The 27,500-nt window shown below is 43.7% G+C and overlaps 1 protein-coding gene across 1 annotated transcript in view; it reads left to right on the plus strand.

Annotated features, from left to right (window-relative positions):
- LOC143282209 (sodium channel protein 1 brain-like) overlaps window positions 1-27,500 on the plus strand; it is a 147,542-nt gene that overhangs the window by 80,873 nt on the left and 39,169 nt on the right. The window contains exons 31-32 of the mRNA XM_076587811.1: window positions 3,817-4,079; window positions 4,993-5,161. Of these exons, the coding sequence (XP_076443926.1) occupies window positions 3,817-4,079; window positions 4,993-5,161 (432 nt within the window). The remainder of the gene's footprint in view (window positions 1-3,816; window positions 4,080-4,992; window positions 5,162-27,500) is intronic.

The raw sequence follows: 27,500 nt of genomic DNA on the forward strand, positions 1-27,500 counted from the left end.
TTTTCCCCAAGCCCTGTGGCGACAGGCGAGCGACGAAGCGACAGGTGTGGGTACACTGGCAGTCGTAGCCGCGGACCTGCACACAGGCGGCTCAGGCCATAGGGTCGTTTTTCACCGACTGGAGCAACGGTGGAGATCGGCAGCCCCCTGAGCGACTGAGCAGCCCTCTTCAGGACAGCACTGCTCACCTCCATGGCATGAGGAAGGGGCTAGAAAAGGTGCCCTAAACATTGCCTGCTCCACACCACCCTAGTCAGCATACCGCGGCTGACGGTGACCCTACTCAAGCGGTCGACACACAAAGGAAAGAAAGAAGAAAACAAGGAGCACCCCATTGACCATTGCCACATGGAACGTGCGTACGCTTCTGGACAGAGGCGACTCAGCCAGACCACAGAGACGCACAGCGCTCATTGCGAGTGAATTAGCCAGGTACAACATCGACATCGCTGCCTTAAGTGAGACCAGACTGGCAGAAGAAGGCGAACTCTGTGAGCGAGGCGCAGGCTACACCTTCTTTTGGAGTGGTCGCGGACCTGAAGAGAGACGTGAGGCTGGAGTTGGCTTTGCAGTGAAGACAACCCTCGTTGGCAAGCTGGCTGGTCCCCCGAAAGGAATGAACGATCGCCTGATGACGATGAAACTCCCTATATGCAACGGGAAGAAGTTTACCACCATTGTCAGCGCCCACGCGCCCACCATGACCAACCCGGATGAGATCAAGGACAAGTTCTACGAGGACCTGAACGCTGTCATCACCACTGTTCCCAACGCAGACAAGCTCATCATTCTTGGTGACTTTAACGCGAGAGTTGGTTGTGACAGCACCTCCTGGGAAGGCGTGATTGGGAAGCATGGGGTTGGTAACTGTAACAGCAATGGCCAACTACTTCTCCAGACATGTGCCGAGCACGACCTTATCACAAACACTATCTTCTGCCTCCCTACCCGTAACAGGACATCATGGATGCATCCTGGCTTTGGGCATTGGCATCTCATCGACTTTGTCATCGTCAGGAAGAGGGACAGGCAGGACGTACGAGTCACGAGGGCCATGTGCGGCGCCGAGTGCTGGACAGACCACCGCCGTATCGTCTCCAAGCTCAACCTCCGCATCCAGCCCAAGAGACGGCCTCAGGGCATGAAAGCACTCAAACGCCTGAATGTCAACAAGCTGGAGCTAGGCTACATCAAGCAGAGCTTTGCTGACACCCTGTGGGAACGCCTTGAGTCCACCGTGCTGGAAAACCAGAATGTGGAGGCAGCATGGGGCGCACTGCATGAGACGGTGTACAACACTGCCATGGAGTGCCTGGCGCCTTCTGTCAGGAAGCACAAAGACTGGTTTGATGAGAACTGCACTGAGATCAAGCAGCTGCTAGAAGACAAACGCCAAGCCTACAGAGCCCACATTGAAGATCCCAAGTCACAGTCAAAGAAAGACATACTGTAGAGCGCACGCAGCACCATCCAGCTGAAGCTGCGGCAGATACAGGATTCCTGGTTGAGCAACAAAGCTGATGAGATCCAGGGCTTTGCAGACAGGAACGACATGAAGAACTTCTATAACGGCCTGAAAGAAGTCTACGGTCCCAACACCTCCGGATCTGCTCCACTCCTCAGTGCTGATGGTTCTACCCTGATCACTGACAAGGACGGGATCCTTGAGAGATGGGCTGAACACTTTGACAGCGTACTGAACCGCCCCTCCACCATCAATGAGGAAGCCATCGACCGACTCCCCCAGGTGCCAGTCAGTGAGTCGTTGGATGCCATTCCAACTTTGGAGGAGACCCAGAAAGCTATCCGTCTGCTATCCAATGGCAAAGCCCCTGGCTCAGACTCCATTCCAGCTGAGGTCTACAAAGAAGGTGGTATGGCGCTGACTGAGAAGCTTCATCAGCTGTTCCAGCTCATCTGGCAACATGAGGCAGTTCCACAGGACTTCAAAGACGCTTCCATCATACACCTGTACAAGGGCAAAGGAAATCGTCAGGCCTGTGACAACCATCGTGGAATATCCCTGCTGTCCGTCACAGGCAAGACTCTGGCCAAAGTGCTACTCAACCGTCTCATAGCGCACCTTGAGCAAGGTCTCCTACCAGAGAGCCAGTGTGGCTTCCGGAAACATCGCGGGACTATCGACATAGTGTTTGCTGTCAGGCAGCTCCAGGAGAAGTGTCAGGAACAGAACGCCGACCTTTACTCCACGTATGTCGATCTGACCAAGGCCTTCGATACTGTTAGCAGAGATGGCCTTTGGAGAATCATGGCGAAGTACGGGTGTCCCAGAAAGTTCATCACCATCATACGGCAACTACACGATTGGATGCTGGCCCAAGTCCAAGACAACGGAGAGACTTCAGAACCATTACCTGTCTCCAACGGAGTCAAGCAAGGGTGTGTTCTTGCCCCCACCCTGTTCAGTCTCATGTTCTCAGCTATGCTGACAGATGCCTTCAGAGACGCTGACGTAGGCATTGGCATCAGGTACCGCACAGATGGCTCACTCTTTAACCTCAGGAGGCTTCAAGCAAAAACTAAGGTGAGGACAGACACCGTCAACGACTTCCTGTTTGCTGATGACTGCGCTCTCAATGCTGCCTCCGAAGCTGACATGCAACACAGTGTCGACAAGTTCTCTGCTGCCTGTGACAACTTTGGCCTCACAATCAGCACAAAGAAGGCTGAGGTGATGCACCAGCCAGCTCCAGGAAAGCCTTACGTTGAACCAAACATCTTCATGAACGGGCAACGACTGAACGCGGTGGACAAGTTCACATACCTGGGCAGTACACTCTCTCGCACAGTTGTCATCGACGACGAGGTGAATGCCAGCCTCGCCAAAGCCAGCGCTGCCTTCGGCAGACTCCATAAGAACGTTTGGAACAGGAGAGGCATCAACCTGGAGACGAAGCTCAAAGTATACAAGGCAATAGTTCTCACCACACTGCTCTATGGATGTGAATCATGGACGGTCTACAAACGCCACGCCAAAAAGCTGAACTACTTCCACACCACCAGCCTCAGAAAACTTCTCGGCATAAAGTGGCAAGAGAAGATCCCTGACACAGAGGTGCTCACTCGTGCAAACTTGCCCAGCATCTACACCATCTTGATGCAGGCCCAGCTGCGCTGGGCAGGCCATGTAGTTCACATGCCAGACCACCGGCTTCCCAAGAAACTGCTGTACGGCGAACTCCAACATGGCAAGCGCTCCCATGGAGGCCAAAAGAAGCGCTTCAAAGACACTCTGAAAACTTCTCTGAAGGCCTTCAACATCAGCCACGACACATGGGAGCTGAATGCAATGGACAGACCAAAGTGGCGTTTAGCTGTCCACAAAGGCACCAAATCCTGTGAGGCCAACAGAATCGGTGCAGCAGAGCAACGCAGACAGGCCAGGAAAAGTAGTGCCAGCAAGTCCCCGACAGCCGCCACCATCCCCTGTCCACACTGCGTCAGAACCTTCCGGGCGCGGATTGGTCTGATCAGTCATCTGCGCACCCACAGAGCCCAACCCACCCACCTCCAGGATGAATATATGGTCCACGTCGATCCAGACGGACGAACCACTAACATATGTGCATATGTGTCTGGATATGAGTGAATGAGTGTGAGTGTCCGTGTATTTTGTGTATATGTGTGTGTGTGTGTGTGCGCGCGCGCGCGCGTGCGCACAAGAGCATGAGCATGTGTGTTAGAATAATAATATAAACCAGCGTGTACACACCCGTGTACCTATTGCCTGCACTGGTGACCCGTTTCAAAACCGGACGCGCCCATGGTGCTTTCATCCCCTTCCCACTCCTCCAGGTGGCCAAAGGGTTACGGAAAGTGATCTTCTCCCTGGTCATCTCGCTGCCCGCCATCATCAACATCATGGCACTCCTGTTGTTGTGTCTCTACATCTACGCCATCTTCGGCATGTTCCTCTTCTCCAACATCAAGATCAGCGGGGCGCTGACGCCCATGATGAACTTCCGCTCCTTCAAGGGCTCCGCCCTGCTGCTTCTCAGCTTGTCCACGGCGGCCGGCTGGAACGACGTCCTGGAACCACTGCTCCTCCAGCCGCCTTTGTGAGTCACCTCCTCCTCCTCTGCTCATGCTCATATCGTGTCCGCATGTGTGTTTGGTTGGGGTGAAGGGGTGGTGGAAAAAGTCAAGCGTATGAACACATTGTCGGACATGCACGAGCGTTTTGAGACAGGAGCATACATGAGCGCGCGCGTACACACGTTCGCGCGCGCCCGTGTTCCCCACAAAATCAGATATCAGGTTTTCTGTGGAAAAATTAATCTGTTTGTAAAACGTGGACAAAGCCGGTACAATGAATTGTACAATGGACTTCTTTCATTTTTACAGATTTTTCTCTCTCTTTCTTTCATCCCTTCTGCACTTGAGCCTTGAACTTTTCTTAGCGTTTATGTTTACCAGTGTGTAAAAGCTTGTATGGTACTGTAACATGAACACGCGCAAAGAATGCAAAGCAAGGCTACATACACATTTAAGAGAGCGAGCTGAATTAGAAGGAAGAATATTGAACTTTTTTCTTTCTTTTTTGTTTTTTGAATGGCGCTTCCGCTGAGGTAAGATCAAGTGTCTGCGTTGTGCATAAAACCAGGTTAATGCAGAGGCTGCTGAGAATTGATTCTTGCTTATACCCCCGAAAACGGGGTATGGCTGCCTACATGGCGGGATAAAAACGGTCGGTCATACACGTAAAAGCCAACTCGTGCACATACGAGTGAACGTGGGAGTTGCAGCCCACGATCGAAGAAGAAGAAGAGAAAATTCTTGCTTAGGCTTTTCATTTTAGTTGTTAAATGGGACGCAGATGACATGTACATGTTGGCATATGCCTCCCTGTGGAATGGCGTGTTTTCGATTCAAAAGAAAAAAAAAACAGCTTGATGCACGGAAACAAGTTCAAAGCAGTGTATAGCTGTTTTGTTGTTTGTTTGTTTGTTTGTTTCCTGCACGTTGTCGCAGCTGCAACGATACCCACTTCCGGTATGATGACGGCCACGTGAAGAAGATATCGGGTGGGGACTGCGGGAACCACTACATGGCGGTGCCCTATATGGTATCGTACATCATCCTCACCTCCCTCTTCATCATCAACTTGTACATCGCCGTCATCCTGGAGAACTACAACCAGGTCTGGGGCCCACACTGTGGCCACGTCCTCATTCCTTTGTCTGCCTTTTGTTGCTGTTGTTGTTGTTCATTGGTATTTTGTTGTTGTTGGCAGTATCTGCACCTGTGGGACTGTGAGCGTCGGTAGGCGAGAGAGTGGGGAAGGGACTACACAACTCCTCCTCACTAAAAAAAAGTCACCTGTGCTGGTCAAGCAATCAGGCTAATGTCGGAACGACGAGCTAGCCCTTCAACACCCAGCTTTCCCAAGCCCTGCGGCGATGGAGAAGTGGTAACGGGGACAGGCAGAGGATGTTGCTGGCAGTTCCTAGTCACGACTCTGCACGTAGGCGGCTGTGGGGTGATGGTCGTCCGCCGTAGACTGGGGCAGATGCGGCGCCCGTATCCTCCCACAGTGTCAGAGCAGCCCTTTTTAGGGACAGCACTGCTCTCCCCACACGGGGAAGGGGAGATAAAAGGATCCCCAAACAAAGCCTGCCTCACATAGTACCTAGTAGGAAACCGTACCTACTTGGACATCCAACAATAGCGGTCGAAAACAACAAAAGAAAAGAACCAGGAGTCATGCCCTGACTCTTGGTGCCTGGAATGTTTGCACCCTCTTAGACAGAGACAACAGACCAGAAAGACGCACAGCGCTCATTGCTAGAATGCTTGATCGCTACCAGGTGGACATAGCAGCCCTGAGCGATACCAGATTTGCGGGTGAAACCCAGCTGGAGGAAGTTGGAGAGGCCTACACCTTCTACTGCATTGGGAAGCCAGATGGCACCCCAAGATCCTCAGGCGTGGGCTTTGCCATACGAACCAAACTTGCACGACAGCTTGACAGCCTTCCACGTGGGATAAACGACAGGCTGATGACCCTGCGTCTGAAGCTTTCCAAGGATCGCTTCGCCACAGTCATCAGCAGCTATGCCCCGACGATGACCAACCCTGATGACGTCAAAGAAGCTTTCTACGAGGAGCTCAGCCGCACCATATCAGCGGTAGACAGAAAGGACAGGCAGATCATCCTTGGGGATTTTAATGCCCGAGTCGGCGTGGACTTCTCCTCGTGGCCAAAAGTCCTAGGACAGCACGGCACTGGCAAGTGCAACTCCAACGGACTGCTTTTGCTCTCGCTTTGTGCGCAGCATGGACTGACCATCACCAACACCCTCTTCCAACAAGCGGACAAGTACAAGAACACATGGATGCACCCCCGCTCCAAGCAATGGCACATGCTGGACTATGTGACTGTCCGGCAGAGGGACAGAGGTGATGTTTCCATTACACGCTGCATGAGAGGAGCCGTCTGTTGGTCGGACCATCGCCTGGTACGCAGCAAGATGAACATCAGACTTGCACACAAGCTCCAACCAGCCAGGTAGAAACCCACTAGGAAGCTGATTGGTTGACCATGTCTCCATCACAGTCATCCCTGAAGCACAGTGCGGCTTCCGCTCAGGCAGAGGAACATGTGACATGGTGTTTGCTGTACGCCAGATACAAGAGAAGTGCCGTGAGCAGAACAAGGAGCTCCACATGGTCTTTGTAGACCTAACTAAGGCCTTTGATACGGTGAACCGCCATGGTCTGTGGAAGATCCTCCTAAAGTTCGGCTGCCCAGAGAGCCTAATCCATCTGATTGCGTCTTTCCACGATGGCATGCAGGCGAGAGTACAGGAAAATACTGACAGGTCGGATCCGTTCCCTGTGGTAAATGGAGTGAAGCAGGGCTGCGTCTTGGCACCCACACTGTTCTCCATTCTCTTCTCTGCCATGCTGATTGACGCCTTCCAATTCTGTGACCGGGGCATCTACATTCAGTAGAGAGGAGCGGCCTGCCCACATCGAAAGCCTGCTGATCCAGTGCCAGCTACGCTGGACATGACACGTTGTCCGCATGACAGACAGCAGGATCCCGAAGATGCTTTTGTATGGCCAGCTGAAGGAAGGCCACCGTGAACTTGGAAGACCCTGCAAGCGCTTCAAGGACACCTTCAAGACAAACCTCAAAGCCTGTGACATAGACATCGCTTCCTGGGAAACTGATGCCCTTGACCGCTGTCGCTGGAGGATGCTGTTCTCTAGTGGCATAAAGACGTTTGAAAACAAGAGAACGCTGGCCATTAAGGAGAAGCGTGAGTGAAGGAAGCAGGGCTCAACTTCTGGAGGCGTTTTCCCTTGCAACACCTGTGTGAAGTGCTGCGCATCCAGAATCGGCCTCTTCTCCCATATGAGGACACACACCAACAGATAAGCCTGCCTGCCTACACATCCGTCGGACCGACGGGAGACTCCATCATCATCATGTTGTTTATTGGTATTTTGTTGTTGTTTTTTTTGTTGTTGGTTTTTTTGTTTTTTGCTCACGTGTGTGTATGTGTGTGTGCGTGTGTGTGCGTGTGCGTGTGCGTGTGCGTGTGCGTGTGTGTGTGTGTGTGTGTGTGACATGACAGAGGTGTGTAACATGACAGAGGTGTATAACATGACAGAGGGTGTGTAACATGACAGGGAGTGTAACATGACAGAGGGGTGTTTCATGACAGAGCGGAGTCACGTGACAGAGCGGTGTAACATGACAGAGCAAAGTCACAGACAGAACGGTGTTTCATGACAGAGGAGTGTAAAATAACAGAGGTGTGTTAGATGACAGAGCGAAGTCACATGACAGAGCAGAGTAATATGACAGCGGTGTAACATGACAGAGCGGAGTCACATGACAGGGGTGTGTGACATGGCAGGGGTGTTGTGGCATGACAAAGCGGTGTTTCATGACAGATTGGAGTCACATGACGAGCGGTGTTTAATGACAGAGCGAAGTCACATGACAGAGCAGTGTTACACGACAGAGGGATATAACATGACGGAGGTGTGTAACACGACAGATGGATATAACATGACGGAGCAGTGTAATATGGCACAGCTGTGTAACACGACAGATAGAAATAACATGACGGAGTGGTGTAACATGACAGATTGACATAACATGACGGGGTGGTGTAAAATGACAGAGGGGTATAACATGAGGGAGTGGTGTAAAATGACAGAGGGGTATATCATGACGAAGTGGTGTACCTTGACACAGCTGTGTAATGCGACAGATGGGTGTAACAACATGACCGAGCGGTGTAACACGACAGATGGTTGCAACATGACAGAGCAGTGTAACATGACAGATATTGCAACATGACGGAGTGGTAAACATGACAGAGGGTTATAACATGATGGAGTGGTGTCATGACAGAGGGATATAACACGACAGAGGGGTATAGTTATAACATGACGGAGGTGTGTGTAAAATGACAGAGCGTGTAACGCGACAGATGGGTGTAACATGACAAAGCGGCGTAATACGACAGAGGGGCATAGCATGACGGAGTGGTGTAACACGACAGATGGGTGTAACGCGACAGAGGGGTCTAACATGACGGAGTGGTGAACATGACAGAGGGGTTTAACTCACTCAGTTACGGCCAGTCCTCTCTTCTCCTCTACACAGGACCCCTCGGATGTCCAGTGGGTGTCTGAATGACCCAACCTTTAGCTTACGTCGTCAGAATTGTGGTATTCTTTGTCAACATTCACCTCTTCAGTATAAGAGCCTTCCGCTTGCAATATTTTGATGATGGTAACAGGGCTGAAACGCTGTTAACGTCGTCTCTTTCGTCGTTCGTATGGAGAGAGATAAAATGACGGAGGGATATAACACGACAGAGGGGGTATAACATAACGGAGTGGTGTAACACGACAGAGCACTGTAAGGCGACAGATGGGTCTAACATGACAGAGTGGTCAACATGACGAGGGTTAAAACATGACAGGGGGGCATGACGGGGCAATAACACAAGGGGGGGGGTATAACAGACGGGGGGGTTTAAACATACACACTTTTTACGTGACAGGGGGACATAACAGACGGGTGTCCAGACAAGGGGATATAACTGACACAGACGATCACATGAAAAGGTGGGGGGCGTGCAGGCTCACCAAAAAAGACGGGGTCGGGGTGCGGGGGGACGACTTTGCATTTCTACCGTGTTGGCAGCGCACATCCCAACGCCACCCATATCCCCCTACCAAGGAACCTCACCCCCTCCTTCGCCCTTTTGTCTCTGACCGTTTGTTTTTCGTCTGTCTCTTTGTCTCTGCTGTCTGTCCCTTTTCGTCTGTGTCTCTCTTTCTGTCAACTGAACTTTTTAAATCATCGAATTATTCTTTTTCTCTCTGTCTCCGTTGTCGTCTGTCTGACCACTCTATCTCTCCATCCCTCTGTTTCTCTTTTTTTCTTCCTCTCTCTCTTTTTTTCAGAAAAAAAAAAGTAAAAAGTTTGTTTTGTTTTTTAAGTGACTTAACTGACCGGGGAATTTTTGGCTTTCAAATTTACCCCTTCCCCCAAAGGCTTGTTTTCTAATTTGGTTTATTTCCGGAAAAAACGTTTTTTGTTATCAAAACTAATTTTAGTGTCGTAGAAAAGGCTTTTCCAGAGAGAAAAAAAAATTTTTTCAAGTTTTACCCAAAAACACACACACCACCCACACACAAAACACACACACACACACACACAAAGGGAGAGAGAAAGAGCCCCCCACAAACACACAGACTAACAAAAACCGAAATAAACACGGTTACTTTTTGGTGAGCACCTCGTGTTTTCAACACAGTCTTTTCTCCCCCTTTTTTCCCTCCCCTTTCTTCTCTCTCTTTTTTTTTAAATTTTTCACGCCCTTTACTCTTCCCTGTCGTCTCTGTCCCCTCGCTTATCTGCCCCTAATTTCTCCTCTATTCTCCTCTGGCGATGAATGGTAAATGCCAAATTACCGTGTAACCATGTTTTATAATTGAAGCGACGATTTAATGTTTACCCCTTTTTTTTTTCTTTGCTGTTCCCCCCATCGAGGGCTGGTAAAAAAAAACCCAAAAAAACATTGTCTTGCTTTAAAATCAGAAAAAAATTATCAGTTCTCCCCTCTCTCTCTCTTCCTCTCTCCCCCTTCTCTTTTCCCCCTTTTCCCCCCCCCCCTTTTTTGCTTTGCTGATATTGGGGCATAAATATTTATTTCAGGTTTTTATTTTTACTTTAGATACTTTTGTTTTGATATGATTTTGGGGGTCAAAGTTGCTGCGTAAATTTTTACTATAGATTTATATGTACTTTTTCTTTGTTGTAATATATAGGGTTTTTTGATGTTAAAAAACTTTTTTTTTTCCCGTTATAGTACTTGGTATATTTTTTTTGATATAAATGTGTGTCGAGTTAATGCGTAAATATTTATTATATGATTTTATGTACTTTTTTTCTGTTACTGTCAAACCTTTAGAGACGAACGACAAAAAAAGGCACTTCCCCCCCGTCACTGGTATTTTTAAGCTAATGAAAAATCCAAAAGGGTCCAAATCTCTTACTTTTTGTTTTTTAATTCGGGGTTGTTTTTTTTTTTCCCCTTTTCTGTCCCATTTTATCTGTTTTGCACCATTTTCGGTTTTCCTACGTGTGACAAGATTTTCACTAAGACATTAAACCTCCGGGTTTTCTCTTGATTGCAGCTTTCGTATTTTCCCTTTTCCCGGGGGCAGAGAAAAAAACCGATTCTTTTCAATACTCTTTCTCTCTTTCCTCCTTTGTTCTGTATGTACGGGTGTGGCGTGCGTTGTGTTTTTTTGTTGCGTTGTTTTTTGTGTGTTTTCTGGCGACATCATGTATGTGCATGGTTTTCAGCTTTTAAAATTTTTGGGGGCTGCCCTGGACCCCCCCCTGGGCACCCAGAAGCCGAACAAACGCTCGGTGCCCCCAACCCCCATCCTGCAAGCAAAAGGTCCACTGCTGGACATCCCCCGCCCTCGCAGGGTATGGTCCCAAACCCGCTCCTTTGGGGGCCAAGACTTGTGGGCGGGAGGGCATTGGAACCCCAAGGGGGTTACGGGCGAAAGGGGAACAGGGACTTCGGTTTGAAGGGGAAAGGGTGCAGAAGTTTAAGGACGGGCGCAATACCGAGTGTTAAAGGTTGGACTTTAATCTGAGGGTCCCGAGTTGGAATCCGAAGGGCGCTTGGGGGGTAAAGGGAAAATTTTTCCGTTTTCCGGGTCACATATGGCAGCCCCGCAGGCCTAAACCCCCTTCGCGTTTAAAAACGAAAGCAAAGAAAAATATCACGTTAAAGTTTCTGAATCCTGTCAGCGTTCGGGGGTTATGGAAACAGGAACATACCTGACGCCCCCCCCCAAAACGAGTATGGCTCCTAATGGCGGGGTAAAATGGTCATGCACGTGTAAGGGTGGTGGGGAAAGGGGTAGGTGTTGCAAAATTCACACTCTCTTCAACCATAACGGGACCAAAAGGAGTGCTTTTAGAGGTTTTTTTTCCATAGAACACACCCCGGGGAATCATAGCCCCCAAAAATCCGGGTAAAAAAAATAACTATGCGGGACATCACTGCTCTGAAGAAGATACCCCCATAAAAACATCAAATGCCATCACCAACATTTCCCACTTATCTTGGCATGCAATAAAGAATGAAATCGATATTACCGATGAAAAGGGTAATTTACGAAGGCAGCAGGGGGATCTTAAATTTTAGTTCGAGTACAATATCTAAATATCTTTAACCAACTTTTAAATGAACATTGTCGCGCTCTGTCCAGACAATCAATTGGGAAAAGGAAGGCATAGAGGCAAAAATTTGCCAACATATGCTTGGCTGTGAAAAAACGTAGAAATACTTTTTTTTTGGGAAATTAACCGTATTTGCAAATGTGACTCATGAACTCTGGCCAGCAGATTCTTTTTAGCGTGGATATAAATAATAATCATAATGACAACAATTCATGTTTTTTTTAATGAATGTACAATTTTGTGTAGCATTTTAACTTTTGAATCCAGTTACCTAACAACTTTCCCGACACAGAATTTAAAAACTGTTTTACAATTTTAAAACTATAAATTTTAACAGCAATCCTTAGCGTATGCAATAAACCAACAAAGCTGGAAAAATATTAGTATTTCATTAGATACCAAAACCCTTTATAATAGAACAGGAAACCAAAAATATTTAAACAACTTCCCCCCCCGGGATGATTTTATTTTTTCAAAAAACACGCGGGCACCCCAAATTTTTCACATCAATTCTCTCCAAGTTTAACGTTTTAAAAAACACTGTTTTAACTATTATGAAAGGGAATAGAAATTTATTCACTTGACAAAAGACGCTTTATCTGAATTGTGATAAAACACCAGATTCTTTGACTTTTATTTGACCAAACAACAGAAAACTTATAGCGTTACCCTCAGGAACAAATCTGTAGGGTTACAGAAAAAAAAAATGTAAAAAATAAAACTTGAGAAAAAACAAAAACAAAACAACTCTCAACAACAACAGCCACAAATAAGAATACGAAATTTTTTTTCTCGTAAATAGAACCCAAGAACATGTGTTCCATGTCTGAACGAAAAACTTGACTTCTCTCAACACTTTAAACTAAATGCTTCAAACTTAAATTTTAAAAAAATGTATTCACAATATGTATATCGGTTTTTTTAGAACTTTTGTGATGTAAAACGTGGGTGTTCCAATCAAAATTTTGCAAAACAATAAACAAGGACGACGTTTTCGGATACAAAATTTTTTTTTCCCTTCCACACTTTTTGTCGTCACGCGAACTGAAAAATACTCATTCGTGATAAAAATCACCAGCCCCCAAAAGCCAAAAACAAGGGTTTGAAGGGGGGGATTTTCACTTTTAACTTTGTTGTTTTTAAACGTTATGCAAAAAGTCTTCAACTGAAAACATCTTCTCGAACGTGATTACTTTGTTTCGAAACTTACCAAGTATCCGAAAATTTCCGCATCTCGCCATGTTGAAAAACAGGGTTGTGCTTTAATTTAACGAATAAAAAAATGCATAAAAAAACCATAACAAAGACGAAATAACATACACAGTTTTTTTTCAAACAATATATCAACCTTGGTGCGAATAAAAAACGGAGATTTTCGGTAACTAGTACATTTTCCCCGCTGTTAAAACCCACATTTTAGATCTGTTTCAAACACACACATTTGGGGTTTTTCAACCGATTTCCTTTCCCGCGATTAATCCTAGATTTTTGTAAAACGGTTCTGATTTTGTTTTCATGATAATTTTATTGGACTTCATCACGCTACACAGAAAAGCGGGAAACCCACATTTAACAGCAAGTCAATTGCTTTAAATAGTTGAATCGACATTTTACCCGAAAAGAGTGTAGTGCGTCCAAAAATTTTTGACCACCTTTGCAATAAAACGTGTAGTGTATTCTGAATGTCTTGCCTTTGAAGAAAGAAAAAACATGTCAAGGGAACGGGGTTTTAACGTCGTCAACGGTTTTTTTTCCCTAAATTTCAAAATTAAAAAACCATTTTTTTTTGATGACAATGTTTTATTTCAACAACAAAAGAATTTAGATCAGGGCTGTTGTACTGATTTTTAACAGGGTTTTTTTCTCATTTGTTTACCATTCTTTTTCAGACCATTTCCATGTCACAAAATGGGGGCCGAATATTTGGGTGTTTTTGATAATTTTTAAAAACATTGAAGACAAAGAACAAAAAAATTTTTCACAAAATTGTTGCAGAATTTCTTTTCAGTTTCAATCCCGATAACAGTGAAATATTTGAAAAATCATTGTAAACACATGCTATTTTATGACATACTGAAGACCCCCAATTCAAACAATTCCGGAGACTGACCCATTTTCATCTTCCACGCATCTTTGCTCTTCACACTGTCGATGCACTTCATTTTGCCCCTTTTAACCCACCAATGCATTTTCCTTTTCCCCCCAAAACGACGTCTACTGCCCAGGGCTCATGAGTCACTTTGCAAATCCGGGGCTTTCCAAAAAAAAATATTTTTAGAAGAAGCACGGAAAAGCGCGCGCATGTGTGTGTGTGTGTGTTGTGGGTGTGTGTGTGTATTTTTTTTTTTTTTGTTTGTGGTGTGTGTGTGTTGTGTGTCGTGTGTGTGTTTGCATACTGTTTTTTTTTTTTATTGGGGAAATTGAATAAACATTGAACCCGGCAACAATAGATCAAGCTTATTGTTTTACTTTTTTCTCCTTTTTTGTGTGTGTGTGTGTGTGGGTGTGTTGTTGGTGGGTTGTTTACACTTTCCTTAAAAGTTTCCTGAGCATAGATTATTTCGTTATATATATAATATATAAATAAATATAAATAAAAATGCGGGTGTTGTTTTTTTATAAAATATTAAATATAATTTTGCCCAGCAGTCATTGAAAGTGTGTTAACCTTTCCCATCACTGTTGGTACGGAAACTTTTCAAGGTAGAATCGCAGCCCTGAAAAGAATCGAAAGACTGCCCCAAGATTTTCCGGGGGTGACTACCTTTTTTAGAGGAATATACATAACACTACTCAAAACCAAACAATCAGCCAGGACGAATCACCCCACTTTTGGATTTTTGGAAAGCTCCCCCCGGGCGACGTACAGAGTTTTAAAAGGGAAAACCAAACCGGGTTCGCCAAAGCTTTTAGCCCAAAGCGTCAAAGCCTTGTCTCTCGAACAAACCAGTATGTTAAAATAAATAGTGCAAACAACAAAAATTTAAACCCAAGACTAGTCATAGCCCCATCCCCAGTAATATGCACTTCTGTTCGAACATTTTTTTTGTGTGTGTGTGTGTGGTGTGTGTGGGGGGTGTTGTGAATTGCACAAGTTCTTGATTGAAAAGCACAGAATGTATTTTTTTACTGTATTTGTGTTTGTGTATATTTTCATTTGTTTTGTAAACCCTTTTTTATACAATTTCCCCCCCCAAAATTTTTTGTGACCCCCCCCCTACACTTGGGAAAAAAGATTAATTTAATCTAATTTTGTGGTGTGTGTGTGTGGTGTGTGGTTTTGTTTACTTTGGTTTGGGGTGTTTGTACAGAACGTCTCCGGGCAAACGAAGCGGGGGAAATGCAGACCACAAAACGCAGATCCACCCCGCTCATGGGCCCCCTTTCCCCTCGCGGTCAAAAATGAACAGATCTCCCCCCCATCGACCGCAAAAAGCAGGCGTGGCGGCGGCACCCTCAGGGCCGAGGGCCTTCAAGAAGGGAAGGAAAACCCTCACCCCTCTCACCACCACCCCCCACCACCACACCGCCAATTTTTTTCCCTCCCCCCTCCCCTCCAACCCCCCCCCCCCCCACCCCCCGCCCCCCACCCCCTCCCACCCAACTAGACCTTGAGTGGGGGGGTTGGGGGGCCTCAAATTAACGCAGTCATTTGGAGAGATAATAGACTTGAATCCCCCCGTGCAGCAATGCAATTTGTCACGTCAAAGAACCATGCAACAAAAAGGGTTTCCCTGGCTTAGATTAGATTAACCCAAATCTTTTTTTTTTCCAAGGGATCGGTACAAAGAAATTGGAGGATATATGATAAAAAAGGACAAACATTAAACGAAAATCAAACACAAACACAAATACATGGGAATTTTTTGGGAAAAACTGTGCATATCAAATCAAGAACTTGTCAATTCACACACAAAACACACCCACACACACACCCACACACACACCAAAACCCCCGGGAAAATTCTGAGAGAAAAGTATCCATTTTCATAGGAAAACAAGTACACTTGTAGGGAGGGAAAAACAAAAAAAACAAAAAAAAAAAAACAAACAAAATGGCGCTATCATGTAGGGGACGCTGTTCTTGAGGGAAAGCACCCCCAAATTTCACACAGAGAAACTGTTTTGACAAAAGAGTAAGCAAAACAGACACAAAAAACACACCCCCTCTCTCTCTCTCTCCCCTCTCTTTGTGTGTGGGTGGGTTGTGTGTGTTTGTGTGTATGCATGGCAAAGGGTCTTCCTCACTTTTTTGCTCCTTATTTTGCTCCCTTTTTTCAGTCTTCCCTAAAATCTCATTTTCTTCCCTTTTTTCTCTGTTTTCCCCCGCCTCATTGTCTGTCTCTGTCCCTCTGCTCGTGTCTCAGCTACCCCCCGTCTCTCTCTGTCTCGTCCTCGTCTCTCTCTCTCGTCGCCTCGTGGTGTCTCTGTTCTTTCCGCTGCCTTTTGTCGTCTGTCCTCCTCCCCCTCCCCTGCAATCACCCTTCAAATGCGGGAAAATGTCTCCCACCAAAATTGTCCGGAAACTGAAAAATTCAGCACCATAACGAAATAACGATAAAAATAAAAATGATGAGATAAAAAAAAATGACAAAAAAAAAGTTGAATATAAAAAAAATAATAGAAACATTCAGGAAGCTTTTTTTAAAAAAAACAAAGGGCAACCCCTAAAAAGTTATATCAAAAATTAAAAAAAAACAAGGATGAAACTTCAGACACCAGACAAAGCCCAGGGGGCCCCGGAAAACCCCCCCACCTTTTTGGGGGGGGGGGGCCCTGTGTCTGCCTTTCCTTTTCAAAAACCTCACCTTTCATGGCTTTTTTTTCTTCCCTGTTTTCCAACATGAATCCATTACAGTTTCCCCTTATCAAAAATTTGATTTGCTGATTAAAAAAAAAAAATATTATATAACACAAACACACACACACACATATATTAACATAAAAACTAATAATTTTGTGTGTGACGCAGCACCGAAAACCCGCAACTGTCGCTCCAACATTCTTGCTGACCCAAAAAAAGTAGTTGCGTCAAATTATAAACGGGTTTTTATAGATATCGCATCTTCGAAGTCTTACTTTTCTGTCGGAAGTTTCCTGCACAAAAACCTTGGAACTGTAGTATTTTCAAGTTTTTATTGCATGCCCGTCAAAAACATGAGAAAAAAACTGCAATCTTTTGCCCCATTTCGTTGCAGCGAACAACGAAATGGGGAAAATCCGGTCTGCGAATCATAAAGGGAAAAAAGCGGGAAAAGGCTTAATCGTCTCCCCTAAAACGTATGAATGACGTCGGTTTTTAAGGTTTTACTGGGCCCCCCCGAATTGGCCCCTTCAGCCGGGGCCCATCGACTCAAAGTTTTTCCCACTCAAGTTCAAAAAAAAAAAAAAATTGAAAGCGCAGGGTTTCTGGGAATGTTTTAAATTGATTTGTTTCATTCTGTGGATGTTGGGTTACGAAAATTCATGAGGGGCCCATGTGTTCAAAAATCGACGCAACGTGAAGTGAAAAATAGGCGTTCGAAAAAACATCTGCTAACGACTCGCAGCAATTCTCAACGAAACCCAACATTTTGATGAAAACTGACCTGTTTTCACACATAATGGACCTAACTAACATATACAGGCAATAGACAACTTGACACTTTCCCCCCTTTTTTCTACAAAATCTAGAAAGTAGGTACCCCCACACACTGGGCCCCATCACTGAACTCAGTCTAAATTTGTCTTTCCTTTGAGCTCACTTTTGATTTTTAAACAAACATGTTTGTCGGGGTTTTGTGTATTTTCGTTTCGACACTTTTTCTTAATGGGTTTTTCACTAAAAAGAATTTGGGCACAAAAACCAATCATCGTGACTGGCAAACCTTTAACTTAAAATGTTTTGAAGACAAAAAAAAAAATTTGTAGCCCAAAACAATTGAATTGGGAAAAATTGTCACGCAGTCTGGGGGTTGTCTAACATTTTGGGCAAAATCTACCAGCAAATTTTCAAATCGCTAGATTTAGTCTTGAAATTAGGGCAAACAAAGCACTGACTACTTACGGTGACTACTGTTCAAAAAGGGGTTTTGTTTATCGCAGTAACTTTTACCATTCACACAAATACGTCGTATTAAATCTGTATTAGCTAATTCATAAAAACCTCATTACCTGGAAACTAATTGAATTTTTTTTGTTTTAAAAACTATCAAAAGCACTCAGGAGATTGATTAAATCTGTAATTTGGGCACAGCATGAGTGATGGCCCTTTACCAGCAAATCCAAATTAGGCTGAAAGATTTTCTCTAATGCCTGAACAACAAAAAATATTTTATTTGGTCGGGTAACTGCGTATAATATTCAATTCAGTTCGTTCAAAAAACTTTTTTTACGTTCAACCAAAAACAAAAATTCTCCTTAGGGGCACTTAAAAAAAAAGCCCCAGCAAAATCAAAGAAGAAAAAACACAGATATTTTTTAATGTGGGAAAAACAGTAAAACCCCTTTTTCCCTTTCAACCATATTTGCTATGGGACTAAAAAGCACAAAAAAAGAATACACCTCAGAATTTAAAAACTTTTAATCTGCTTTTACCCACAGTCAAGGCCCTTTATTTCCCAAATTGTGCTCTAAAACTGATTTTTACGTAAACGACTGATCCAAAACACACAAAGATCAATATAACTCGCTGGGACAATCCATAACAAAGCTACAAAAGTGACCAGCCCATTGCAATCGCAGCACCAGACCGTTCTGCATGCTTGCATCACTTCAGAACACCAGGGCCCTACACAAAAATTTTAAAGGAGATCATAGCAAAGACTTTTGGCCTGAACAAGTGAATGGGGTTTTTTTGGCGTTTAATTCAGTCATCCCTCAGAGACTCAAAGGGCAATGGGAAAAAGGAGGAGAGAGAGTTTGGGAGTAGGGGTTTGGGGGCGGGTTTTTTGAGATAAAATCCCACATCACTCATCGGTGTGGTTAAAAGATCACAAAGTATATAATGTCACTCTATAAACCTAATAAACAATTCTGATAGTTTTAGCTTTACTGAAAAAAATAAAACATCAGGCTGGTATCACGAAATTACTGAAAAAAACCCTTTTGACTGGTTGGTTGTCTCTTCCAACTGGGGAAAAATTTAGCTTTGTGCATTCCAGCCAATTACACAAGATTGCACTTTAGTTGGTCTAGCGCATTGCACCTTTCTCTGCCCCCACTGTGCAGGAGAAGTGAAACATTTTACATAAAAAACTTTACTTTTTATAATGGGGCCCCAAAGTCTTTTTCCCCCCCTTTTTTTCAATCCCCCCGTTCACCCCAGATGTGAGCACTCCTCGGAAAACTGCTCTCTTTTTTGTGCCGTTTTAAGACTGCTAAGTGGGTGTAGTATTTTCCCAAAGTTTTTCCCTTTTTTAGCGAGGGGAAGCTGTTGACCTGCTGACACACGCAGATTGCTCAGCAATCAAACAACAGGCAAAAAACTGCTCAAAAGATGTACCAGGGATTTGACTGGTTTCCATCATCACAGAAAACTTATAGTTTGCTAACACACTTCTGGTTCCTGCTTTCTTTTGCTTCTTTTAACAACAAAGCCATTATTTTGCGCGATTTCCCCTGAAAAACAAAATCAAAATGACAAAAGGGGAAGGAGTGGGGCATTAACAAAAAGAATAATCGTACATATCAATATTTTATCAACATCTCAAACCTTGTATTTGGGAAAAGAAACTTTTATCTCAACAACCCATCCCCTTTATTTCATTTTTTTAAAATTTATTTTCAGATCTCCAAAGTTTCAAATTCCCTATTTTTGTCGCGACTTTCCGGCTTCACAAAATGTAACAAAAAAGCCCAAAAAGCAAATTCTGGGGAAATAATTTTTGGGAATCTTCCTGGGAAGCCCTTTTTTCAAAATTTTTTTAATTGGGATCAACCTCATTTCCCCTCCGAAAAATACAAATTTTTTTGTGTTCGGGGGCGTACGGATTTGCCCACAGCCCTATGTGAGTGTCCAAAATATTTGTTGGTTTTTTGAGTGGCGCAATGCCATGCGTTTTATGCACACACAGCCCATGGTTTTTTTCACACTTTCAGGGAAAAAAACGTGCGCGCGAGAGCACACCCACTTTACCCTCACTCACATACACAAAATATTTTAAACACAAACATTCATAAAAAAACCACCGTACACGTGGGGACACACAATACACAGGGCAACACCGCACTTAAACAGCGAGCATGCACAAACACACAAACCGCATACATAGTACATGAGCGCGCGCGGACGCGCATCTCACTCCCCCAACCACTTTCACACAGGGTCGCCATCCTTGTCAAGACGCTGGGGCTTTTTGGGAAGCTGCATACAAAAGACATGACTCACTTAAGCGTAACATTTAGGATTTGCCCCCGATCCAGCCATAAGACAATCATGATCAGTCCAGGGTGATTTCACTCAGCGATTATTTGGGAATACACATTTTGACTGCGTTTATAAACGTTTGTTTTTCGGGTCTAAAGAAGTTCCAAAATTCCTGCATCACTTTTGGGGGTGAAATATTTGACATTTACTGCGCCGTCCGGGTCCTTATGGGTACAAAAGTATACAGACGTCACTTCACCACTTGCCCCTTTTTGTCTTTATTTGATAAGAGAGAAAATACAATTTTTTCCCGTGCCTTTTTACATATCGAAATTTAAAAAACCCGAATTCTGAATGTCTGACACACATTAGTTTTAGGAAAAATTTTTGTTTGAAGCACAGGCAGACAAATATGGGATTTTCCAGAGCTTTTTGTGGCTGATTAAACTGTATTCATGACGTCACTCCCCACTGCAAACTTGTCTTCGTTTGAATACACAGAAGAAAATACGAATTTTCCTTCCTTTTTTAATGAAATTAAAAGTTTTTTCGTTCGAACTTTTGACCCACATAAACTTCAGGGAAAATTTTGTCTTTTAAGTCACAGTCATACAATAAAATGATTTCTTTTAAGAGCAATTTCTCCATTCTTCCCTCCCCCACAAATAAAAAAAACATCGAAAAAAACTATACAGATAGATCCATTCGTTTTTTTTTTTTTTTTAATCTTTGATTTTTAAAATTTTAGAAGATATACAAAAGTAAAAAATGATAAATTGCGACTTTAGCCGGGTTTTCGCGTGCTGCGTCACACACACACCACACACGCACACACACACACACACACACACACACACACAAATATATATATATATATATTCACTTCCATGAACGTATCATCACTAAGCATGTTTCTGGTCCAAGAAAAAAAAACAACAAAAACAATCCGAAACATGCGAGGTTGACAAAAAGGAAGAACATGAACATGGTGACAATGTCTGGGTGATTTTTTTTTTAATAAATACAGAATACACACAAAGACAAAGAGTACACAAACAAAACAGACAATAAAAAATATTCGTACGTTTGTACATACATATGTTTTTAACATTTACACATAAATTATTATACTTACATGTAAATACACACATGCATAACACACGTACACATTCATCAGAAAATGAACTGTATTTTTATAATAGAAAATAGAAAGAAGAATAAGATATTTTTTAAACACACACACACGCGGATACACTAAAGCATTCACCTAAACCATCTCAAGCCCCCACCCAAGCACCCCTCCTTTTTTCTTTTTTCTTTTTTTTTTTGCTGCCTCAGCATCTGCACCATTTCAGTGGCATTACTCCCACGCCGTTCATTGCGAGTCTACACAGGGACCATCTATGTCAGGTCGCCAGGAGGTTACACACCATAGGAGACCCTGCACTGCTGCTAAGTCACTTCGGTTGTGTTCGGTTGTGCCTCTTCTGTTTTTAACGTACTTAGGAAACCACCTGCGAAGCCCCCTACTGACGACAATAATGACTCAGTCGCGGAACCAGACTGAGTGAGCCTCTTCCCCAGAGTGGAGACCGCCGCCACGTCCCTCCAACGACAGTCATCCATGAATCCGCCGACACTGAAGACCTTGACAAGACTCACCCCAAGCGCAGAAGTGGAGGGTATCGAAACTGAGGTTACCATAACAGCAGGGCATGAAAGGCCACATAATTTGATACTTTTTTTCATATGATGATGAAGATGGAGGAGGAAGATGACGATGATGATGATTATGACGATGGCAGTGGATGTCCATTTTGGTTTGGGACTACGTGACAATGATGTACTCTACGCTTCCTTTCATAATGATATCCCGACGTCAACCAGGCCCGAGAGATACAGACATTTGCAGTGTTGGTCATGAAATTAGAGCAACACATCCAAAGACCCATTCGTGGTGATACTCGAATGCGTGTTCCCAGTCTTCCCATTTAAGCTCATAGCAAACTCAACTGTGGGTAGGAGCCAGTCACGGGGCGAAAAAAAAAATCTCCGCTGGGATTTAAACCCGCGCCCTCCCAGCCGAAAATTCTCGACGCTAACCACTTCGTCGCGGATCTCAAGTCCAAAGTAGACCCGCAGTCTGGTCGCTAATCATACGAATGAGGCCTCGTGTGCAGCATGCACTTAGCGCACGTTAAATAACCCAAGGCAACAAAAGGGTTGTTCCTAGCACATCCTGTATAAAACAACAACAACAACAAAAAAACTCTTGATAGTAAAACTTGCAGACAGAAAAAAAACTTCGGTTTTGCACTGTGGGAGTCCCTTAGGTGTGGGGGGAGGAAGGGGATGGGGGGACGAGCAACCCGAATTTCACACAGATAAATTTGTCGTGACGAAAAAAAGTAATGCAGTTAAACACAACACAGTTTCATATTCTCAAGGAGGCGTCACTGTGTTTGGACAAATCCATACACGCTACACCACATCTGCAAGGCAGTTGCCTGACCAGCAGCATAACCCAACACGTTTAGTAAGGCCTGAGTGCATGAATATGTATAAATATATCACTGTTGTAGTTCCGAAACCTTGTAACTAGAATTTAGGCCAAAATCATGTTCTTTTTCACCAATGCGTTCTTTGATTTTTTGCCCATCATGTGTCAAAACCTAGAAACACAATCTTACTTAGAATGACTATTGTTGTGAGTGGCAAACCTTGTAAGTATATTCTCAAAATTGTATGTACGTGCGAAACCTTCTAACATAAGTTACGAGTTTTAATGGCAAACACGTTCGATTTCCAAAACCTTGTATCTCAACTTACGAGGATTTGTGCGATTTTTTTTTAATGTGACGGAAAACATGATTTTGGAGGTTTAGTGTCATGAAATTATTCTGAAATACTGATGAAATTATACTTACGAATTTTAATGGAAAAAAAACCCCTCATATTTTTGTGAAAGGAATAACGGTTGAATCTGAGGTCTGATTGTGACATTTCTTGTCTTCTCGTTTTCAAGTCCATGTTCTTGTTCCTTTAAGCTTTGATTCACCTACCTGTTATCGAAGGCATGCTTATGCTGGTCACATCACAGTATGGATCAGAAAGAACAAAGTAGATTTATCAGAAAGTTTTGTTTTCGTTGATTATACTCGGAAATAATGAAATGTACAATTAGAGTTATCAGTCAGAAAATAAGTCTTTCGGAGATATCTCACCTTTTTAGGGTTTGTTTCCTTTTCAAGCATCTTGGAAATTTACTGTGTGCGAATGAAAATATTATTTTGTCTTCAACACCGTTGATGTTTGGCAGATGTGGTTTGACGAAGATCACGTTCCGTCCATGGATTACAAGGGGAAGAGGCCCTTGAAGGTGTTCAATCTGGATCTGGTGACACTTACCACCCGTTGGATGGCTGGTACAGCTGTGGATCCAACAGAAAATACATCGTCAGGTCAACATACATTTGATATTGATGGAAGCCTTGATTTATTTTGAGCAAGAGGATACATGATGGGTTTACTGTCCTCATATGTACGATTCAATTCCATGTTAGACAGTCAGAGAGTACTTTTGTTTTTCTGTTGGCAACATACATTAAAGCTGTGAGAACTGTATTGTAGCTAGGCATTTCTGCTGGTAAGGTAAAATGCACAGACTGGCGATTCACGCTTCCACAATCACTGTGGTGCCTGCGGAAGTGCTCAAAAACATTGAATGACTCGGATCACGAAAAGAATATAAAAGTGACAGTAAATGCGTTATTGACAGTAAGCAGCAGTTCCAGCGACACGGATAGCGTGAGTGGGGAAGACATTGCACCAAAGAAAAGTAGCCTCTCAAACAATGGAAAAGTGCCTCGGTGTAAGTAACATCAAACTGGCATGAAGCTGACAACAGCAGTCGCTGTCCATAATATTGACGGCCCGAATCTTGCACAGAAGACAGACAGCGACAGTATAAAGAACAATGGTCAGAGTCCCGCTTGGAGCGACAGCAAGGCACAAAGAGGCGCATGCAAGAAACAACAGTGGAGCAAAAATATAAACAAAGACCTTAGAAAACAGGAAAGGCTTATGAAAGTACAAAAAGTAAAAGGGCGAGACCATCATAAAACATCGAGAATACAGACAATAAGGCCCACCATGCTCTTCAGCATTCTGCGTGAAATCATTACACAGAAGCTGTACGGCCACAGGAGGTGAAAAAAACTTACAGGAGGCAGAGGGGCCTGTTCACTTCTGTGCCATCTGCGCATCAATGACGAAATGAGACAGGTCTGCAGACAAATGTTTCTCAGCACGTTTGGACCAGGAAAAGAGCGCAACATATGGAGTATAACCATGTCCATCACTTCACTACCTTCAGCAACGAATTGAGACAGGTCGAGCTGATGCGTGTCTTTGTTGAAGCCTTGCTGAAGTTACTCTCTCGCTACTGCCGGCAAGATACTGACGATACTATTCTCGAGGGTATAGAGTCCAAACGTGGTGTCACAAGTAACGAAGTTGCCCCATACTTTGTTGACTGCATTAAAGAGCAAACACCATTGCGTGACATTCACATCATCGACATCTTTTCTGACCGTTGCCGTTACCAGAATCACAACTCGACCTTCGACAACTGTCTGCTTCTAGTAGCAATAGAAATAAACACAACAATCATCCAGAAATTCTTGGAAAAAGGACATACGTGGATGGAAGCTGATTCTGTCCATTCGACCTTTGAACATCTACCGCCAGTTGAGTATGTTGAGGTAATCACATCAGCAAGGATCAAGCCAGAGCCATATCACGTTCAGAATATAATATTCCAATTCTTCTAGGATTTCTCAAAACTGTCATTCTATGGGACGATCAGACCAAGCAGTCGCTGTCATTATCCACAAGTAACTGACGTTCGGGCGCTCAGGTATAATTTTGATGGCATCATTCCAGTACAAGCCTGCACCACAGTGATGAGTGGAGTCCTTTTCCAGCGACACCAAACAGGAATTCACCTGTGACAGCCTCCCTGTTGTACAGCTAGCCCCCACCTATCAGAAAGACCAAGTCTGACCATTTGCAGGAGCTGGCAGAAGTCATACCTAGGGAATACCATGCATTCTATTACCGGCTGCCATAGAAATAAAGTTGGTTTCCCCATTGTCCTTCGCCACTGTGTGTCACAAACAGGAGTATAAATGTGTTCAGTCATCATGAATCAGTGACAACTGCTGAAAACGCTGACAGGAAGTGTGTTTTTTCTTTGAGCAGCAAACATATTGTGTAAGTTTCGCTTTTTTTTTCCTTTTTTGTTGTTGTTGTTGTTTTATGAAAATAACTTTAGTTATTACTATTTCATCTGAAAGTGAGGTTTTAGACAAGCATCAGAACCAAGTTAACATATTTCAGTTTTGTGTCAATTATCTTCATCCCCAGTTCTTTCATGTTGTTTGTAAGCTTTTCACGTACAGACTAACAACTTTCACACGAGTTTGTTTCCCATTTCTTTCCCCGCATTATCACGGTGATCGTAGTGACTACTGAGTCGTTGTGTCACGAAGCAGTGACAATATTGTTCATTTTTCAGGAATGAAAAATAGAAGTGATTAGTTTTATGTATTGATTTAAGTTCATTCATGATGTGCAATATCACAATCACTTCAGAGCTAACTTTGAGACAAATTATTTTGTTGGTGTTAATTGTCAGATGAATCTGATTGAATCTGAAAAAAGAAAAAGAAAAAAAAAATCACCATAACATTTCTTCCGTGGACAAAAATGTATATCGGTTTAAGATAACCTGGGTTTTTTGTGTGCTTTTTGTGAATACATTATGAAAAGTCAAGCTTTAAGGATTGACCATACAATTCTGTAGATTTTTCATTCTTTCTTTTTTATGATTTTTAACTATGACAAGGCGTTTTCCTTTTGTATGCTTTTCGTCAGACTGGTATCAAAAGTGTCAGAAAACAAACTGGTTTACTCTAATTCTAAACGTAATTGTTTTATGTACATTTGCTCCATTTTCCCCTTGCTATATTTCCACTTTTTGTGGTATGTCCCTATTTGTTCCCTTTGTTCAAAACCTCATAATTGAACAGTTTTAACAAAACTTCGTGTTTTTCCAAAATCGACCAGTTGACCTGAGCCAGAGAGTCCCAGTGTCGGAAAGAAATATCGTCCGCTTTATCATATACAATGTTATGACGCCTTGACGTGACAGTTTTTTGTCTTCATAGAATTTTCAAAACATTTTTTTTTTTCATTTTCCTTAAACCTGATATTTTCGACTTACGAGGGTTTTGGAATAAAAAGGGGTGCAATAGCCGAGTGGTTTAAGCGTTGGACTTTCAATCTGAGTGTCCGGGTTCGAATCTCGGTAACGGCGCCTGGTGGATAAAGTTGTAGAGATTTTTTTCCGATCTCCCAGTGTCAACATATGTGCAGACCTGCTAGTGTCTGAATCCCCTTCGAGTGTATACGCACGCAGAAGATCAAATACGCACGTTAAAGATCCTGTGATCCATGTCAGGTTCGGTGGGTTATGGAAACAAGAACATACCTAACATGCACAACGAGTGTGGCTGCCTACATGGGGTTGATGGAAGGGCGGGGGAGGTAAATAAACAAAACGGTCATACACGTAAAATGTTACATGTCTGTCTGAGTTTGTATGTGTGCGTGCCTGAAATTTGATTGATTGACATAGGAAACGAATGATGAGCGCCCAATGGCATCCATCATTCGGCTCCATCCAGGTTAGGCAGCCTGTTGTGCAAATGACCCCGAGTTTGTAAAGCGCTTTGAGCTTGGTCTCCGACCAAGGATTGGCGCTGTATAAGTATCTATATCTCACACACACACACACACACACACACACACACACACACACACAGTGCACTACAATACAATATAATACAACATAGTAGAATTCAATACAGTACAATACAACACAACAACAAAAAATACAATACAAAACAACACGACACAGTGCAACAGAGTTGAAACTGAGTCGCCGCCTGAGCAGATAGTGGGCCGCAACACCAGCTTGGTGAAGGGGGTGACCCAGAACATGGCGCTACACACACCACACGCCAACTACTTCGAGAAACTGCTCCAGGTGAGCGGCAAAAGGGATAGCCAGGGTACCCAGCTCTTTTCTTGCTGGCCATGACAGACATGTAGAGGCCATACAGTTCTCTTAGATAATAACATGATTTTGTTTGGCGCGATACCTAGCATCAAAGCACGTTACATCACCCAGTTGACTATAAACATGCCTGAAAAAAACATATCAACCGCTCTCTGACAATGAAAACATCCAGTGTGTTCATATGAATCAAAATGCACAGTTCCGAGATGAATCAGATTATAAAAGCTATGAAGTAAATAAGGCTTAGATTA

Source organism: Babylonia areolata, chromosome 5 (genome assembly GCF_041734735.1).
Source record: "Babylonia areolata isolate BAREFJ2019XMU chromosome 5, ASM4173473v1, whole genome shotgun sequence".
In the NCBI taxonomy this organism is placed as follows: domain Eukaryota; kingdom Metazoa; phylum Mollusca; class Gastropoda; order Neogastropoda; family Buccinidae; genus Babylonia; species Babylonia areolata.